Source organism: Camarhynchus parvulus, chromosome 15 (assembly GCF_901933205.1).
Source record: "Camarhynchus parvulus chromosome 15, STF_HiC, whole genome shotgun sequence".
NCBI classification, from domain to species: domain Eukaryota; kingdom Metazoa; phylum Chordata; class Aves; order Passeriformes; family Thraupidae; genus Camarhynchus; species Camarhynchus parvulus.
Genome location: NC_044585.1, coordinates 12,080,175 through 12,097,731, shown reverse-complemented (window position 1 = coordinate 12,097,731; position 17,557 = coordinate 12,080,175). Strand labels below are relative to the sequence as shown.

At 55.4% G+C, this 17,557-nt stretch overlaps 1 protein-coding gene across 16 annotated transcripts in view; it reads left to right on the top strand.

Moving 5' to 3' along the window:
* The window catches only part of NCOR2 (nuclear receptor corepressor 2), a 226,709-nt gene that overhangs the window by 202,076 nt on the left and 7,076 nt on the right, over positions 1–17,557 (top strand). For 11 of the 16 annotated variants that reach the window (XM_030959051.1, XM_030959050.1, XM_030959049.1 and 8 more), the window contains exons 27-43: positions 476–579; positions 2,981–3,131; positions 6,531–6,683; positions 7,065–7,151; positions 7,616–7,890; positions 8,673–9,036; positions 9,787–10,017; positions 10,110–10,355; positions 10,499–10,648; positions 11,065–11,205; positions 11,313–11,475; positions 12,004–12,434; positions 13,913–14,056; positions 14,153–14,295; positions 14,621–14,814; positions 16,314–16,460; positions 16,738–16,883. In XM_030959051.1, the coding sequence (XP_030814911.1) occupies positions 476–579; positions 2,981–3,131; positions 6,531–6,683; positions 7,065–7,151; positions 7,616–7,890; positions 8,673–9,036; positions 9,787–10,017; positions 10,110–10,355; positions 10,499–10,648; positions 11,065–11,205; positions 11,313–11,475; positions 12,004–12,434; positions 13,913–14,056; positions 14,153–14,295; positions 14,621–14,814; positions 16,314–16,460; positions 16,738–16,883 (3,270 nt within the window). The remainder of the gene's footprint in view (positions 1–475; positions 580–2,980; positions 3,132–6,530; positions 6,684–7,064; positions 7,152–7,615; positions 7,891–8,672; positions 9,037–9,786; positions 10,018–10,109; positions 10,356–10,498; positions 10,649–11,064; positions 11,206–11,312; positions 11,476–12,003; positions 12,435–13,912; positions 14,057–14,152; positions 14,296–14,620; positions 14,815–16,313; positions 16,461–16,737; positions 16,884–17,557) is intronic. The other 5 variants (XM_030959056.1, XM_030959054.1, XM_030959057.1 and 2 more) reach the window with 1 other exon arrangement.

Genomic DNA, 17,557 nt, shown 5'->3' with positions numbered 1-17,557 from the left:
AGAAAATAAATGCAGAGTTTTCTGGTTTGGGAAGCCCCCAGTAAGACAAGTCAGGAGCCTGAGTGCTGTGGGCTGGCTCCAACCCAGGACAGATCTGTGTGAATGAACTCAAGCCACCCTGAGCTGCATCTCACCACAGATCTGCTCTGATCACATCAGGAGAGGCTGAGCCAGGCTGTGCTTTCTCCCAGGTCATAAATCTGCCCAGCACCTCCACAGAGACAGCAGGGAGCTGATAGCCTCAAAAGACCTATATTTTACCTCCTCTCCACCCCACACTCACAGGGATGGGTTTCTCGAGACACTTGGTACAAGGGGCTCTGCAAGGTTTGGGATTGAGCACTGACAGCTCTTGGAGGGTGTCCCCTCCAGTACCACAGAGACTGGGTCAAATCCTGCACTCAGTAGTCTCAGCCCCACAGGTTTTATTGAACAGCAAATCCAGCCCCCAGCTCACAGGTTTTGTGTCCTGCAGGTACTTCCCTCAGCTCTGCCTCGGGAGGAAGCATCACCAAAGGAACACCCACATCCAGGCCCCCTCCGGAGTCACCCATCACCTACCGAGGCTCCATCACACACGTAGGTCCCTTGTCACCCCCGGGTGCTGCCAGCTGCAGGGTGGTGCTGGACAGGGGCACTGGGGTTTGTGGGGCACACTGGGTGTGCAGGACAGGGCTGTGCAGCAGTTCTGTGGTGCTCCCACCCCATGGAGCCCCTCAGAGGTCTGCAAGCAGCCCCCACTTGGGATGGCACGAGCAGTGTCCCATGAGTGAAGACTGCAGAAGAGCAGAGCCCAACAAACAGCAGTGCAGCCTTACACCTTTAAACCCAGCTTTGCCTTTGGTAGCTGTAAAGAACAGAGTCAAAAGCAGCTGTAAATGGCTCTGGCAAAATCATCTTGTCAGGGCAGGAAAGTGGAGCGGAGCAAAGGAGATGGGTGGAGGGCCCAGGCCAGGTGGAAGAGGGAGGAGGCTGTGAGGGGCAGGTAAGGTAGCAAGAGCTCCTGCCAGGGCTGAGCGTGCTGTGCTGGGGGTCCTGCCCAAAGGCTCTTCAGCAGGAAGATACTTTGGCCTTAATCTCCACCATCCATCTTCAGAAGAGCAGCTGGCAAGCAGGCGATAGTTTCTTGCAGTGTGAGTTATTGCTCATCTGGTAACAGAGCAGAGAGCATTAAAAAAAAAATCTGTTTCCCATGGGGATTTTATCTGACCATCATTCAGATATTTAAAGACATTCAGGCTCCAATTTTTGCCTGCCTTCTTCAAGGAGGATGACCATGTTCACTTTGGCCCTGGGGACCTGATCCTGAATCCCGGCCCAGAGCAAAGGCTTAGCTTGCCTGGTGCCCTGTGTCCAGCAACTGCCAGGAGTGGGTGCTCAGGGGCTGTAAATAACCCATCAGAGCAAACACTTGCTCCATCCTCTCAGATGCTCCTGCAGCAGCTGTGGGCAGCAGTGGGTGGGCGTGAAGGACCTTGAGTACCATGTGCCAGTTGAGGAGATCAGCAGAGTTTGTTGAGACACTGTTTTTGCATCCAGCTAATGAATCCAGCCAGCTAATGAATCCATCCAGATTCCTTTGTTTGGCTGGGGATTAAGGTACCAGGGCCAGACCCAGGGCATTGCCTGGCTCTCCTGCTGGCCCAGCAGCCTGCATCCCTCTGCTCCTGCTGGGGAGAAGGAGCCCCCTGTTCTGGCAGCCGCTCCTGGTACCAGAGCTGATACTTGATCTCAGATGAGTCATCCAGTTCACAGGAAGCAGATCTTGAATATATGCTCTCTGCTCTGAAGCCATCTGTCATCACTTGCTTTCGCATCCCCTCGGAGCACATCTGTGGAGGGAGGTGCCTTACCTGGGGCTGGGAGAGCCATTACACGTGCCCAGATCCACTGCAAGGCTGGGTGCCCAGGGCACTGAACCCACATGCTGGTGTGCCCTGGCTTTTGGGGACTGCTGCTGCTCTGAGGGCTCGGTGGAGAGCAGGGGCACCCCCAGGCAGGAGTGGGGAAAGAGCCTGAGTGGCACAGCCTGGAAGCAGCAGCAAAGCTGGCGGGGGCATCACGTCCCGAGGCTTCCCCCAGGCATCAGTCCCAGGGCTTGCTGGGGTTAAATGAGCTGAGTAGGCAGGTGTCAGTCAGGAGTGTCACTCTGACAGCATCCCTGTGCCTTCCCAGAGATGGGGAAGGGGGGCTGTCACCCCATGGTGGCTGTTCCCAGCTGGCACCGACAGGTTACAGTGGCAGAAGGGTGTTAATCACCAGCGACTCCTCAGGGACATCAGCTCCGTGTGTTTTGAAGGGGATTCGGGGGGTAGGTGCTGTGAGCTGTGTCTGCTCATGGTGAAGGAGAGGTTTCAGCTCACACTGGTGTGTGTGGGGAGCCTGCTGCTGTTCCTGTTGGGGGTCTGAGGCAGGCTCTGCTCCCCAACCTGCTGTGGGACCGTTTCGCTGTAGCTGCCGTCCCAGCCGGGCGCGCTGCCAGCCGCAGCTCCCGCACGCAGGCAGCTCCCTGAAGGTCACACTGCTGCCAGCAGATGTGCCTGGGTGGGCAGAACATCTCTGTGGCTCCTGTGCCAAGCTGGGGAAATAGGCTGCAGGGAAAAGCTAACGCTGGAGCAGTGCCTGCTGTCACTAAGGTGTCCTCAGGGGAGCACCAGCCCTGTCCCCCAAACCCGGGGAGAGGGAGCAGGCCAGGCAGCTTACTCCAAAACACACAGGGGTGAGAGTTGCTGTTTCTGTGCTCTCCTCATCCCCTGCCTCTTCCCAGCAGCCTCACACAGATCACGTACCTTTTTACTGCTGCTCGTTATCATTCTCATCAATAATTAAGCTGCAACTCCCTGGCTGCTGGCTGCGCCAGGAAGCGGAGGCCGGGTGTGCTCCCTGCGCTCAGCTTCCCGCGAGGAACAGCCTGTCCCCGCACGGCGTTTGCTTAATTGGTTGTGACACTGTTAAATATGGATCTTGGTGGCTTTCCAAGGGCACCCCGGCAGAAGTGCTGTACAAAGGAACCATTACCAGGATAATCGGAGAAGACAGCCCCAGCAGAGCAGAGAAGGCGAGGGAGGATGCCGTGCCCAAAGGACATGTCATATACGAAGGCAAGAAAGGCCACGTGCTGTCCTATGAGGGTAAGTCCTGATCCTCTCTGCCTTTTTAGGGCAGGTGCCAGGGGTTTGTGCCACTGTGGCTGCGACTTGGGAGCTATTTGAGGAAAGGCTGATGAAGTACAACGGGCCAGTCTTCTGTCTTTGCTTCCAGCACTTCTCCCCCTTCCCACCCTGGTGCCCTGTGTCCATCTGTCCTGTGTGGTTATCTTGTCTTAAAGATGGCAGGCAGGGTTGCAGTGATTTTAGGAAACAGGCATGAGGAGAGGACCAGATAGGAAGGTGTTACCTTCATCTCTAGCACCCTGTAGTAGAAGGGGACTGATTGAAAACATTACAAGAACACTCACAAAGTCTTGGGCCAAGGTGGAGTCAAACCTGCAAGATGGAGGCACTGAAGGTTTATTTGGATGTCAGGTTCTACCTGCAGTGACTTGGGCACCCTGAGGCTTTTCCAGCACAGGACTGCCCTGCAGGAATCCTCCTGGACCCAGCCTCAATGTCAGGAGAGTTTTGCTGGAGCTGTTGGAGGTGGTGAAGCCATTCCTGCATCCCTCAAGGAGCCTGTCTAGGGATGTGTTGGCTGCACCGCTGCAGCACGGAAAGGCTTTTCCTTGGTAACTGCCAGCAGTGCCTCACTGCGTCAGTGGTACCAGCAGGTGGTCAGCAGCTGCTCCTGCCTGCTCAGCCCATCACAGCACTGCCCATCAAAGCTGCTCTGCGTGTCCCAGTACCTCCCATTGGAGATGAGCAGATGTTGCTCTCCAGTGAGGCTGGGAACAGCCCCATTCTTGCCTTTTGCTGTGTGCTGGGTCAGGTATCTCTGTTCTGGAGCTGGACTCCTGCTGGCTTGCACCTGTAGTCAGGAAGAGCCAACTTAGAGATGCTGCAGCCCCGAGTCCTCCTGGGGTGAAGCGCTGGTGTGTGCTCTGGTGTCCTCATGTGTCACCTCCCTTCTGGGCTGAGTTTGGAGATGGCCAAGGAGCTGATCTCCAGGAAGCTGCTGTGCTGCCTGAGCCCTGTGCCTCCCTCCCTGGGGCGCAGTATCCATTCCAGCCTGCCTGGCAGCCTGGGCCCTGTGGGCAGTGCTGCAGGCAGTGAGTCCCACAGAATTCCCTTTCCTCATGGCCACAAGTGCAGGCAGCTCCTTTCATCACAGGCTGGGTTGTCTTATCCAGGGCTGGAGGCAGAGGGTTCAGGTCAGGCCACGGGGACAAGCTCCAGCTGTTGTCACCTTTGTGTGTGTCCTGAGACCGCAGGGACCTTTCAGGACAGGGCTCTGTGCTGTGCCTCCTGCCTGCCACATGGAAACTGGCTCACAGCATGTCCCCCAGGGTCCACTGTCAACTCTAGCCCAGATCAGAAATGTCACCGAGGAGGACTTGACTGGATGCCCTTTGGGACAGTTGGCGAGGCTTGGACCAGGGAGGACTCAGGAAGTGTTTCAGGACTTGTTTGTGCAAGAGGCTATTTTAATCATCTCTGCCCGGGCTGGGGGTCGAACAAGGCTGGTCTCAGAAATAGCACCGTCAGGGAGAGATGGGGAGTGCTCCTGGCAGTGAGGGCTGCCCATGCCCAGAGCTGGGATCCCTCTCCAGGCAATGAGGGAGAGCTGCAGACCAAACTCTCCTCTGTTGTTTGTGTCAGCCTGAGTCTCCCTAGCTGCAGCCTGTGTTACCTCTCATGCTACCCCCCGTGGACACAGATGAGGAATTAATTCCTTCCTCTCCCCAGCAGCCTTTTACATGCTTGGTAGTGTTTATCACATCCCAAGTGATCCCATGAGCTGCTGCAGCCTTGCCAGCCCTGCCTCTCCCCTTCCCCCTGTAGAGCCCAGCAAGGCTGAGCAGCCCAGGAACAGAAGAGTTAAAAAAAATTAAATAAGAAAACTGAAACTGTTGGTGATTATGAATTTTGGCAAGCAGAAAAAAAATTGCAAATTCTTTAGTGTCATGAGGGTGCTTAAAATAAAAGAGCTGTAATGAGACGAGATCCTGTAGCATGTGTGAGCTGAATTGTGCTAGATTGGTTATTCTCATCCTGCATATGATTGCTGATGGCTTCTGCAAGGCGAGGAACGTGGGTTTGGAATGGTTTTCTTTCTGTTTAGTCTCTCTTCTCCCTCACGCCCTCCCCCTGCTTCCCGGTGGCACAAAGGGTGCCCGGGAGCGCGTCCCCTCCTGCACAAGGGCTGGTGGCAACAGATGTGCCTTGATGACAGGGTGCAGGCACATCACCCACATGGTGCTTGGCTGATTCTGAATGTCACCCCCGGATTTCTGCTGTCAAATGGAGCTGAAGCAGAGGCTCAGGCATGGACCCCCTCTTGTTTCCCCACACACAGCCCCAAACACTTTGTGGATTGAGTGGGTGCTGATTACGGAAACCAACAGTGGGTGTGAAGTTGTAATAATCCCATTTTATTAATTACTGGTTTTGCCAAGGAGGAGTTTTGTTCCTGATTGTCCACAGTAGAATGAATGTTTTTTAACTTCCCTGCTTTCTCTAATTGTACAACCACTTTCTCTACCCACAAAGAGGAGGATTAGTGCACTGGCAATCCTTGGCAAGGGCAGCCTGGCCAGGGATGATGGGCAGAGGCGTTTGTCTCTCCTAGCTGACATCCTGTTTGGAGCTCATGGCATAAACCCAAGGCATTCAGCTGGATCAGAAGCTGCTGAATTCACAGCTCGCTGCACATGATGGGTGCCCATTGCCTGGGGTGGGCCTGATGCTGCCTGGCACGGGCAGGGCTGTGCTGGTGGGGGCTGTAGCTCAGGATAGGTGTCCACTGCCTGTTTGCAGGAACCTGCTCCAGGTTTGGATCAGGGGGCAGTCAGTGGTCTCTCCTCACCCTAGCACTCACTGCATCAGTCCTGCTTTGCACCATCTCTCCCAGTTCCTGTGTGTGCTCAGTGCTGTTTCAAAGGAATCACTGTCAGCTTCGCTTCTCCTCCGTTTTCCCTGATTTTCTCACCCAGGGAGTGTCTCGGCAGATGTTAAGGCTGGCCAAGATCCCAAACAGTAGGTGTCTAGCAAAAATCAAAACAAACAAGGAAAAAAAAACCAAAACTCCCCAGACTCAAAGAGTCAAGTTCAATGGAACTGCAGCTGCTCCCACTGGCTCGGGGCTGTCCTGCTGCCTACAGGATGGCCCCACTAGGGAGGGAGGGAATGGGACATGACTGGGTGGATGCTCCTACCGAGAGGGAGGCACAGATCTGGAGTCTGAGGCAGGCAGGGAGGGGAGAGAACACCAGCTGAATTTCCTGGAAGCCAATCCCGTGCGATGTTTCTGGCACCACGTAGCGGCGGCTGATGCTGGGATGAGATCTGACCCCTCAGCAACGCACACAAACAGCAGTAAGCACCCTCTCCTGGCCCGTGCTGACTTTCCATGCCTCTTGGTGTTCCCCCCTGCAGGTGGAGTTGCTGCTTCTCAGTGTCCCAAAGAAGACAGCAGGAGCTCGGGAGCTTCCCATGAGACCACAGGAACTAAGCGGACCTATGATATGATGGAGGGGAGGATCAGCCGGGGCTTATCAGCCCGTGATACCTTATCTACCAGCATTGAAGGTGGGTCTGCATGAAGCCTTTCACTTGGGTTATGTTACTGACCTGTGGAGATCTCGTCTCCTGACTACATGGTGCATCTTCCTGTGCCAGTGTTCTGGCAGTGGTTAGGTGGTATCCCAACAGGACAGCATCTGACCAGCATGGGAAAAAACCAGAATGTAGACTGGTCTGTTTGCCTTGAGTGTCTGTTCTGACAGTAATACAACTCCTGTCAGGAGTACAAAAGAAAAGCAGCACATTTAAAAAAAGGAAAAAATTAATAATTTAGAAATTGTTGGTATTTATCCTTGTTGTTCTAGACATCCCTGGTAACACTGTCACGTATTCATGGTAAATTAATTGCTGTGTCACAGCCTGACTTTCCCTCTTGGATCTCTTTAGGTCTCATGGGTCGAGCGATCCCTCCAGACCGACACAGTCCCCATAACCTAAAGGAGCAGCATCACATGCGAGGCTCGATTACACAAGGTAACACCTGGGAGCACAAAATGGGCACGGGCAGGGGAAGCACCTCACAGGCATGGCCCCTTGTTCTCATCGTCAGGATGGGACAGGAGGAAGCAAGGATGGGCACATCAAGGTCCAGCTGCAGATCTTGCAGCCTCTGCTTTGTGCTCAGAGAGATTTTCAGTCTTGCTCAGCTTCTACCAGCCTGAATTCTGCCAAAGTCAGGGACAAGATTGTCAGTGATTCGCATGAAGCAGGTTGAAATTAGTGTGAAATTGGTGGTGGTGCAGAAGGTGGTGGTGGATGTGAGGTGGACCAGCTGCATTAGTGGTATAGCTGCTCTGTGGGCTCAGTTGGCCACCAGTCCCTGAGTGACATGTGTTAACTAGAGACTTCCTAGAAGTGAGTATCTGCATGGGGACTGGGAGTCCAGGGTCTGCCTGAGGAGTCACCCTCTGCATCCATCATCTGCTTGGGGATTGCAGGAATACCTCGGTCCTATGTGGAGGCCCATGAGGACTACCTCAGAAGAGAAGCCAAACAGCTCAAGAGGGAAAACACTCCACCAAGGGACTTATCTGATGCCTACAAGGTCAGATCTCACGATCTGACTCCTCTGAAAATGAAATCAGCCCATGAAGACCTGGTAGCCACGGTGAAAGAAGCAGGAAGATCAATCCATGAGATCCCCCGGGAGGAGCTGAGGCGCACACCAGACATCTCTCTGGCCAGACCTCTGAAGGAAGGTTCCATCACGCAGGTGAGTATGGAGTGAGCACTGGATGAGATCAGTCCTGCTCACACTGCTGCCCTTGCACAGATCCTGGGAGCCATTCCCAAGGTAAAAGGAGAGCAGAGACAGCTTTGTGTTGCATCACTGGTAAGAGCTGACACTCTGCTTGGGTACAGGTTGTCATGCCCCATCCTTTGAAGGGATCCCTTCCAATCCAAACCATCCTCTAATCCTTCCCTGCAGATAAATACAAAGCCCAGGGAACTCCTGGCACGTTAAGAAAGCCATGATCCATCTACATGTGTAAAGAAAAGGGGACACATTTGCCTCTTTTCCAAGGACAGAGTCAACTCTGTGTCCTCAGCATTTGTGACTCTGGTGCGCATAAACTTGGTCTCCTCCCTTCATGGGCAAGTGGCAACCCAGCAGGGCCAGTGGTTAGGATGAAACGTGGCATGGTATCTCCTCTTGGTCTCCAAATATTTGAAGGGTTCCCATGGCACCTTGCAGTCCTGTCCCATTTCACAGTGTGTGTAGGAGAGAGGCGTGATGGGCACAGCCAGCCTTCGGCAGTGACTCATCATCATCATCTTGTTGGAGCACAACAAGACATGCAAGATGGGCCCTCCACCCTGCCCTGTTCGAGTGGTTATCTCTGCTCTGCCGACGGCTGTTGGCTGTTTGACTGAGAAACCCTTGTGTATTGACCCACTGAATGAGGCATCCTGAGTTGGAGCTCAGTGGGATGCAGTCACTGGGCTCCTTCTGTTCTAGGCCCCTTTGATGTCCCCTCTGCCTCCTGTCCCCAGGGTACCCCACTGAAGTACGACAGCGGCTCTTCCTCCTCGAGTACCAAAAAGCACGATGTGCGCTCCATCATCGGCAGCCCCGGCAGGACTTTCCACTCTGTGCATTCTCTGGATGTCATCCAAGACCCGAGGAATCTGGAAAGAGCTTACGAAGAGAGCCTGAAAAACAGGCCAAGCCCAGTGACCAACTCAGGTGGCTCCATTGCCAGAGGGGCTCCTGTGATTGTACCCGAGCCGGGCAAACCCCACCAAAGTGCCCTGGGCTATGAGGACCACCAGGCAGGGCACAGCACGGCCTTCAGCAGCCACTTGCACAGAGGGTCTCCAGTCTCCACACGGGAGTCCACCCCACGGCAGCACGAAGGTACTTGGCAAAACTTTGATTTGATGGTAAAATTTCTAACAGCCAGGCAGGTGAGGTGCACGGGAGGTGGCTGCTGACCCCACCTGCCCGAGCGATTCCCAGCAGGTGCCTGTTGAACCTGTTCTTCCCAGCACCCCACACCCACAGCTGACTCATGGCACTGGGGTGGCTGCCAGGGACAGCTGGGGCTCAGTGCCCTTCCTGGGGGTGCTCACACTGTTGAAGTGAGGGCACCTCACCTGCACCAAGGTAGCCAAAGGGAGACTTGGGCCAAGGCTGGTGAAGCCATTAGTGTTTCAAAAGCGTCCTCCCTGTCCCAGCAGTGGCCCAGAGCGCTCTTTTTTCCATAGGTGGGCAGGATAGCAGTCCTTGGGACACTGGGTGGGAGATGTTCATGCTTCTCACTAACAGCAGCAGTGACCTCCTTGTGCTGAAGAGCATGGCAGCAAGGCTGCACCACCATCAGCTTGTGCAGGCCAGGGTGAATGCACAGATTGCCCAGCATGGATGTGCTGGGGTGAAGAGATGATTTCAGAAAGGCCTCTCTCCCAGGGGAACTTGGGACTGGGACTTGGCCCACCCTGACCTTGGTGGTGTAACAGGGCATGGCAGCACAGGGAGGAGGGAAGGGTCCCTCAAGCTCAGGGTAGCTACGATTGTCCCTGTGGGACATGCTTGGCCAGAGGCATCCCTCAGGGACATGGCTTGGCTGCAGTGCTCGGTCTCTGACTCATTTCCTTCTGCTCTCAGCAGGCAGCATCACTGCTGGGAAGCCGGTGTCCCAGGACAGAAAGATCACCCCCACATCGAGAGAGCTCACCAACTCCAAGTCTCCGCACGCCCCCGTGCCCGACCACCACCACCCCATCTCCCCGTACGAGCACCTGCTCAGCGGCGTCAGCGGCGTCGATCTGTACCGAGGGCACATCCCACTGCCTTTCGACCCCGCCGCCATCCCCAGGGGGATCCAGCTGGAAGCAGGTACCTTGGCTGGGGGCACGGTTTGTTATTTCCCTTATGCTCCAAAACCCGAGATCTCTGGTGTTTCACATCTGCATCCTTTTCTCTCCCAGCTGCTGCTTACTACCTGCCAAGGCATCTGGCTCCGAGCCCCACGTACCCACACCTGTACCCCCCGTACCTCATCCGGGGCTACCCGGACACAGCGGCCATGGAGAACCGCCAGACCATCATCAACGACTACATCACGTCGCAGCAGATGCACCACAACGCCGCAGCCACGGCCATGGCGCAGCGGGCGGACATGCTGCGCGGGCTGTCGCCCCGGGAGCCCTCCCTCGCCCTCAACTATGCAGCAGGTCCTCCCAGCATGGCATCGTCCAGGGGTTTGGGAGCAGCAGGGGAGAAGGAGGCTGGGTCAGGCTGGCACTGCCAGGTCTAGCATGGCCAAGCTTGCAGCAGCTCAGCGTTGTCCTGACAGTCCTCTCGCTTCTCTCTGCAGGCATCATCGACCTGTCCCAAGTGCCACACCTGCCCGTCCTTGTGCCCCCTACCCCTGGCACCTCTGCCACCACCATGGACCGCATCACCTACATCCCTGGACCCCCCCAGACCTTCGGCAGCCGGCACAGCAGCTCCCCGCTCTCCCCAGGTATTGCTGGAGGTTGCTTTTCCAGTGGGGAAATGATTGAGGAGGATGCTCGTAACCAATCCAAGGCCATGGGCTCAGCATGCCAGGAGAGTCTGGGAGACCCCAAATTAATTCTTACTCAGGGACTGGCTCCCTCTCTTACATGCTTGTTGAGGGCTTCCTTGCTTTTCCTCCTCCTTCCCCAAAGCAAACAGCTCTGTGGAAGGTCATACCCTGGAGACAGCACCAGGACAGCTATTCCATGATTTGTCTGGGTTTTGTCGCACTGGTTGCCGTCGTCTGTCCTGCTCCAGGTGACCTTGGATGGAGCCATTCCTTATCTGCTCTGCATACACAGCGATGTGAAGAACAGGCAGCATTCCCAGGGGGAATTGCTGTGTCTGCAGCCCTCTCACTGCCTTTTGGTTGGGTTTCAGGAGGGCCCACGCACATGACCAAACAGTCAGGATCGTCGGTGTCCGAACGGGAAAGGGAGCGGGAGCGGGAACGAGAGAGGGAGCGTGAAAAATCCATCCTAGCCTCCACCACAGTGGAGCATGCGCCCATCTGGAGACCAGGTAGGCTGGGGAGGAGTCCATCCTCCACCCTGGGACCTGTGCTGGGTGGAAGGTAGGGTTAGGGCTGTTGGACAGAGAGCTAAATCCCTTCCTCATGCTCTCCCCAGGTACGGAGCAGTCCAGCAGCCGTTCGTCCTCCCACTCTCACAGCCACCAGCACTCTCCCGTGTCACCCCGCACCCACGAGACCATCCAGCAGCGCCCCAGCGTGCTCCACAACACCGGCATGAAGATCATCTCCTCGGAGACCCCCACCCCTTCCGTCCTACGGTACGTGCCTCCCACCATGGTTTCCAGTGCTTGCCTGGATGCCTGCACCAGCACTTAATTAGTGAGCACCTCTGAGAGGAAGGACTGGGAGTTGTTTTCCCTTCAGTCTCAGCAGGACTGAGCAGGACTGGAGCTTTCAGGGAAATTGTGGTGGGGAGAGGCACATTTTGTGCCCTAATTATTTTGTTTTTTCCTGCTGCCAGGAGAAAAAGTAGGAGTGTGCTTGTGCCCAAATACAGGTATTGCTCCTCTTGCTGAAGATTGCCTGGTGGTGGAGTTACCAAGGGCTCTGGGACCTGTCCATGGGTTTTATGTTCTCCAGTCAATGCATTCAGGCCCAATACCCTGTGGCCAGTTACTGTGGTGGAGGCTGCATCCAGTCCCTCCTCACTGGCCTTGCATGGCCCAGCCATATGCTCAGGAGGCCTGGAAGGAGCTCAACCAGGCAAAGCTGAACACTTAGGCTCTGGTAATTCCCTTTCTCCACGTGCTTCTCTCACCTTGGCCTTGTCTTCGTTTTCCTTGCAGATCCTCCACCACCACTACCACGTCACCAATCCGCTCCGCCGCCTTCCCCTCGGCCTCCAGCCTGCGCTCCTCGCTCAGCGCGGCCGATGGCTACGCAGCCCCCCTGGACCCAGCCATGCTGCAGAAAGAGGCCTCGAGGGGGAGGGAAACCAAGGCAGAGCGAGCCCAGACTGACAACATCTACACCTCAAAGCTGCCCAGCGGGGCCAACCTCGAGCAGTCGCCTTCGCCCATCAAAGCCATGGAGTCGAGACCTTTGCCCGCCTCTGGAGCTGGCTCCTCTCATCACTATGGCAGAGGACAGGGGAAAAGCCAGCAGCACCACCACCCTCTGGACCAGCAGCACGCAGCCTCAGGCTCCGAGCAGCACAGTAGAGAAAAGAGTCAGAGTAAACGCTTCTCCATGCAGGAGCAGGAGCTCCGAGCACTCGGTAAGAGCACCATGACAGCAGCCAACTTGATAGATGTGATTATCATGCACCAAATGTCTTGTGATAAGGGGCAGCAAGAAAGAGGCTTGCTGAGTGACCACCCCACTAGTGGTGGTCAGAAATTGGAGGGCAGAGGTGAGAGACCTGTGACCTTACACCGATTTTATTTCATTACTTCTTATTTTCAGTTGTGTATTTTGGATATTGGCTCCATCAGCTCCCCAAGTGTGCTTGTCCCTCTGCTTCCTGGCCATTTTGTTATTCCAGACTTTTTCATTTTTGCGTGTTTTAAGGATCTTCCCTTCTCCCACCCTCTTTTAGTTTTTCCAGTTGCCAAGTCCTGTTTTGCAAATGTTGACCAGTTCCTGGTATTGCTTTTTACAGACAATAGCCATTTGCTAATTTTGATTTCCCCATCCTTAGAAATTCCCAGGCAGTCTGTAAAGAACAGTTGTGGGTAATAAATCAAAGAAGCAAAGTGGAGAACTGGGATTGTGAGCGTGACAGGGCTGCTGGCCATCAGACAAGCACCTCCCTGCTGATGAGCTGCAGGGTCTCTGAGGGCTCTGTGGGTGTCAGCTTGGATGAGGTCTCTGTGCTCAGGGTGACCTCACTCAGGGTGCTGGTGCTGGATGCTGCCCAAGGTGGGCACCATGGCTGTCCTGGGATCACTGAGCCCAGCCATGCTCAGCAGCCATTTCCAGAGCAGACCACAAGAACCACCTAAGAGGAATCTTGTGTAAGAGAGAAAAGCACTAGGATTAGTTATTCCAGTAGAAAGTGCAGGAGGGGGATGGATTTCAAGGTCTGGGTCATTCTTGATGGGACCAACCTTCAACCAGAGCACTCATCCAGGCTCCCACTAGCATGCAGAAGCAACAAGCAGCCTGTGGGGGTTTGGTGGGACCCCATCTTCAAGTTGCAGCAGCTGCCTTGGCTATCAGCATTGGGAGTTCCTGTCCCACTCCCCTTCTCATGTCCCAAGGATGGAGAGGATGCAGCAGCATGGCTGGGAGAAGAGCTGCATCCCATCCCACCCCTCAGTCATGTCTGGTCCTGGCACCTCCTAGCAGTGTGTCGCAGGACTGTGGATGCACTTGGAGACCTCTTGTGCAGCCGCCTCCACTCTCTCTGAGCATCGCTGTCCCTCTGGGCATGGTGGGGGTTTCAGTGGGTGGAGAAAATGGAGGAACAAACTGTGAACATGCAAAGGTTGGGTTCGGTCCCTGGATCTCATGCTGTCACCGGGAGCTGCTGAGTGTCCAGTTCTGCAGGAATGAGACATCTCCTCTTCACAGCAGCCATCACCACAGCTGGACATCAGAGGTGGCCCTGCAGCGTGACCTGCCAAGTCTTCCCTCATGTCTTTTTCCCCCCACTTTGCTGAACACATGAATCTACCTACAAGCAGTGGTGCAACAGAGCTCGGGAAAATCTAAGTGAGCTCCTGGTTTTAACTCCTCCTTTGATTTCCTCAGGCTTTCATGGAGGCTACAGCCCCGAGCGGATGGAGGCAGTGAGTCCGGTGAGCTCGCCCAGCCTGTCCCACGAGAAAGGGGCCAAGCTGCTGCAGGACACAGAGAAGGGGCACGGGGAGCATGACCTGAGGCAGAAGCAGCAAGGTGAGAACGGGCTGGCTGTGCTCCAGTGCTGGGATGGCATTTGGAGAAGAGGGCACAGATGTCATCTCATTCCTGCTCTCTCCTTGGTGCCCCCAGGCTCGCTGAAGGCCTCGGCCCCCGAAGCCGCTCACCTGCAGCACCTGCGGCAGCCCGACGGCCCCCAGTGCCAGCCCCTGCAGTCCAGCCAGAGCATCAAGGGCATGAACCAGCGCGTGGTCACGCTGGCCCAGCACATCAGTGTAACTAACTAACCTCATCCACCCCCATCCCCTTCCTGCTGGGGCTCCAGGGGGGAGGGAGGAGCTCAGTGGAACATGTCTGGTGGGAATGGGCTGGGAGTGAGACTGGAGACCTCAGCTCCTCTAGTTAGGGGCTGGAGAGCAGGGGGGGGCATCACAAGTGTTCAGCCCAGGTATTTGTGTCCCCAAGAAGCCCATCACAAAAGCTCTTGCAGACAGGAGGCAGAAGTTGCATATGCGGGGACAAATCAGCCTACTTCCCCCCTGCTCACTCTCATGACAAAGGTCGAAGCCAGCCCCATTTGTGACGGTGGTTTCTCTGCAGGAGGTGATCACGCAGGACTACACGCGGCACCACCCGCAGCAGCTGAACTCGCACCTGCAGGCGCCGCTGTACTCGTTCCCCGGGGCCGCGTGCCCGGTGCTGGACCTGCGCCGCACGCCCAGCGAGGCCTTCCTGCAGCAGCAGGAGCACAACACCCCCTCCCGCATCTCCCCGCAGGGAGAGGGGGGGAAAAGGTGAGCCCAGGGGCCAGCCCGGGCTGGCACGGGTGGGCATGGGCCAGCCTGAGCTCACATGGACCCCGGGGGCTCAGGGGAGGTCAGGTGGGTGCCCTTGGCTGCCTGGCACTGCAGTGAGGGCTTGCGCAGGGCAGATTGGAGTTTGGCTTTGCTCTCCCAGGCTTGGTGCTGTGGGGATTTCCTGCTTACACAGCCCAGCTCCTTTCTCATCTGGGAATCTTTCCCCTAGGTGGTGCCTCTTGCCATCCCTGTTGTCCTAGAGATGATCTTTAGACCCCCTTAGAGTCCATGCATAATTCTCTTCCCAATCTGGCTGGTGTCACAGGATGGTTTAGGTGGGAAGGGATCTCTTGAGATCACCCAGCCCAGCAGTGACCTCTTGAGCAGGTTACCCTGGGTCATGGCTGCTTGGGTTCAGAATATCTCCGTTGTTGGAGACAGCACCTCTCTGGCTAACCTGTTGCCAGCATTTCAGCAGTCTTACAGGAAAAAAGGGTTCCCTTGTGTTGGGATAGAATTTTATGTGTTTTTTCTGTGCCTGTTGCCTCCTGTCCTGTCACTGTTCTCAGTCCCTGACCACAGATGATTCCAAAAAACCTGAAGCAACATGTTTTCCATTGGTTCAAAGTTAATTTTATCTTCATCTTTCAAAGTGGATCAGAAGTTTATTAGACACAGGTGCCCCGACAACTGGCATTGTTCATTTCAGGCACCACCTGTATTTGTTTTAAAGTCACTTTCAAATCCCCTTGCTGCTACAAGGCCGGTCTGATTGCTGTTGTATGGATTAAAAAATGGGTCTGTCTTCCCACACAAACACCCACCCAGATGTACCCAGGTATGAGTGGTGCCTTGTCAGGAATTGGGATTGTTCTTCCCGACTCTGCCTGGTCCTGGAGTTGGCTTTACAACATGAAGGAAAAAAAGCCCAGCCCTGACCACCCAGTGATGAAAAAACTGGGGAAAAAAGCGAAACCACAGAAAGAACAAAGACGTAAATTCCCAGAACTGGCTGTGAGGAATTCCTCGCAGACTGGAGCCTGGCTGTCTCCAGCTCTGGCCACGGGCAGGCATCAGGGGCCAGTAGTGATCCTCCCCAAGCTGCCCCAGCTCCAGGCTTCCTCCTGCAGCCACCCAGCTCCTGTGTGGCCCTGACAAGAATGGGAGGTGGCAGGTTCTGCCTCCACTGTGTTCACAAATAGAATCCAAAGCAGTGTCTCCAAAAGGTTACTGTCACAGCCCCCCACAGGGACCCATGTGTCCCTGCCACCAGCAGGTCCCTCCTGGGCTGCTTTGTTTGGGGTGGCTCAGCTGTCCCACTTTGGGGGGTTCAGGCCCAGGGCTTGGCTCAGCCCAGCTCTCCCTGCCCAAACCCCGCTCTCCCTCTGGCCCGTGCTGCAAAGCACCAGGAATCCTTTCCCCCTCCCAGCCCCGAGGTGCTGCACAGGGACAGGGGCTGTCACAGTGAACTGATGGCCTGTCCCCTTGCTGCCCAGGTCCCCGGAGCAGGCCAAGGCAGCAGCAGGGGGGCCGGACAGCTGCATCGAGCCCGTGTCCCCACCCGACGGCGCGGGAGAGGCGGAGCACGCCAAGAGCGCCCCGTACACCGTCCTGTTCCGCGAGGGAGAGCCCATGGACCAGAGGTGCGGCCTGGGAATGGGCACTGGGGGCAGCTGGGGAGGGGGATGGCCCCACACATGGCCTGGCCAGGCTGCTTTCCTTGCTGCCCTAAGCTGTGTCCCATCCCAGGGGCTGCGTTTGTCACAGCTGTTCAATACCACGGAGTGCATTTATCACTGGGACAGGGAGGGAGGTTGGAGGTGCTGAGTATCCCAGAGTCACACTGGGGGAAGAGGCTCTTTAGGTAGGACTTTGTGCAGTGGACGTTCCAGAGGTTTCCAATGGTCTTTTGCTCTGCAGGATGGGGTCCAAGTCCCCAGGAAACAACACTCAGCGTCCAGCTTTCTTCAGCAAGCTGACAGAAAGCAACTCTGCCATGGTGAAGTCCAAGAAGCAGGAGATCATCAAGAAGCTCAGCACGACCAACAAAAACGAGACGGAGTACAGTAAGAACCTGTGGGGAATGCAGGGCACCAGGGGAGGAAAAGCCTTGAGGACACATGAAACGCAGGAGATTGGGGAATGGGTGCTGCTGTGTTAAAGGGCTGGGAGCTCCCAGACAGCTCTGTCTGAACTGAAGAGTCAGGCTCAATTGTCCTTGTGGGTCCCTTCCAACTCAGAATATTCTGTGATTCTATGAACTACAAGGTCCAAATGTTTCCTAGAATGCTCTGTACTGCTGCCAGCAGTGACTGTGTGTATCTGGGGGGGCAGTGGGAGACTTCCCAGCTCTGTCTCTGTGCTCTGAGGCTGTCAATCCCACCCACACCAGATAACCTCAGTAGGAAGGAAATAATGAGCTGAGCATGGAGGACACTTAAGAGCAATTGATATTTTAATGACTGGCCAGCCAAGCTGAATCCCTCCTCCTTGAGATGCATCTCCCCCCAACCTTACTTTAAGCCCTACATCAATATTGGTGCAGCTCTGTAAAACTAACCAGGCTGGCTCAGATTAGAAATTCAGCCCGTTCGTTCATTAACCGCTAATAGAGTAGATAGGATCATAATTTAATTTAGCCCAGCATTATCCAGTCAATACTAATTCAATTTGAATCCATCTTACAACAGCTGCATCGGATAAGAGGGACCGAGCTGTCTCGTCTCCTGGATGATGTTAC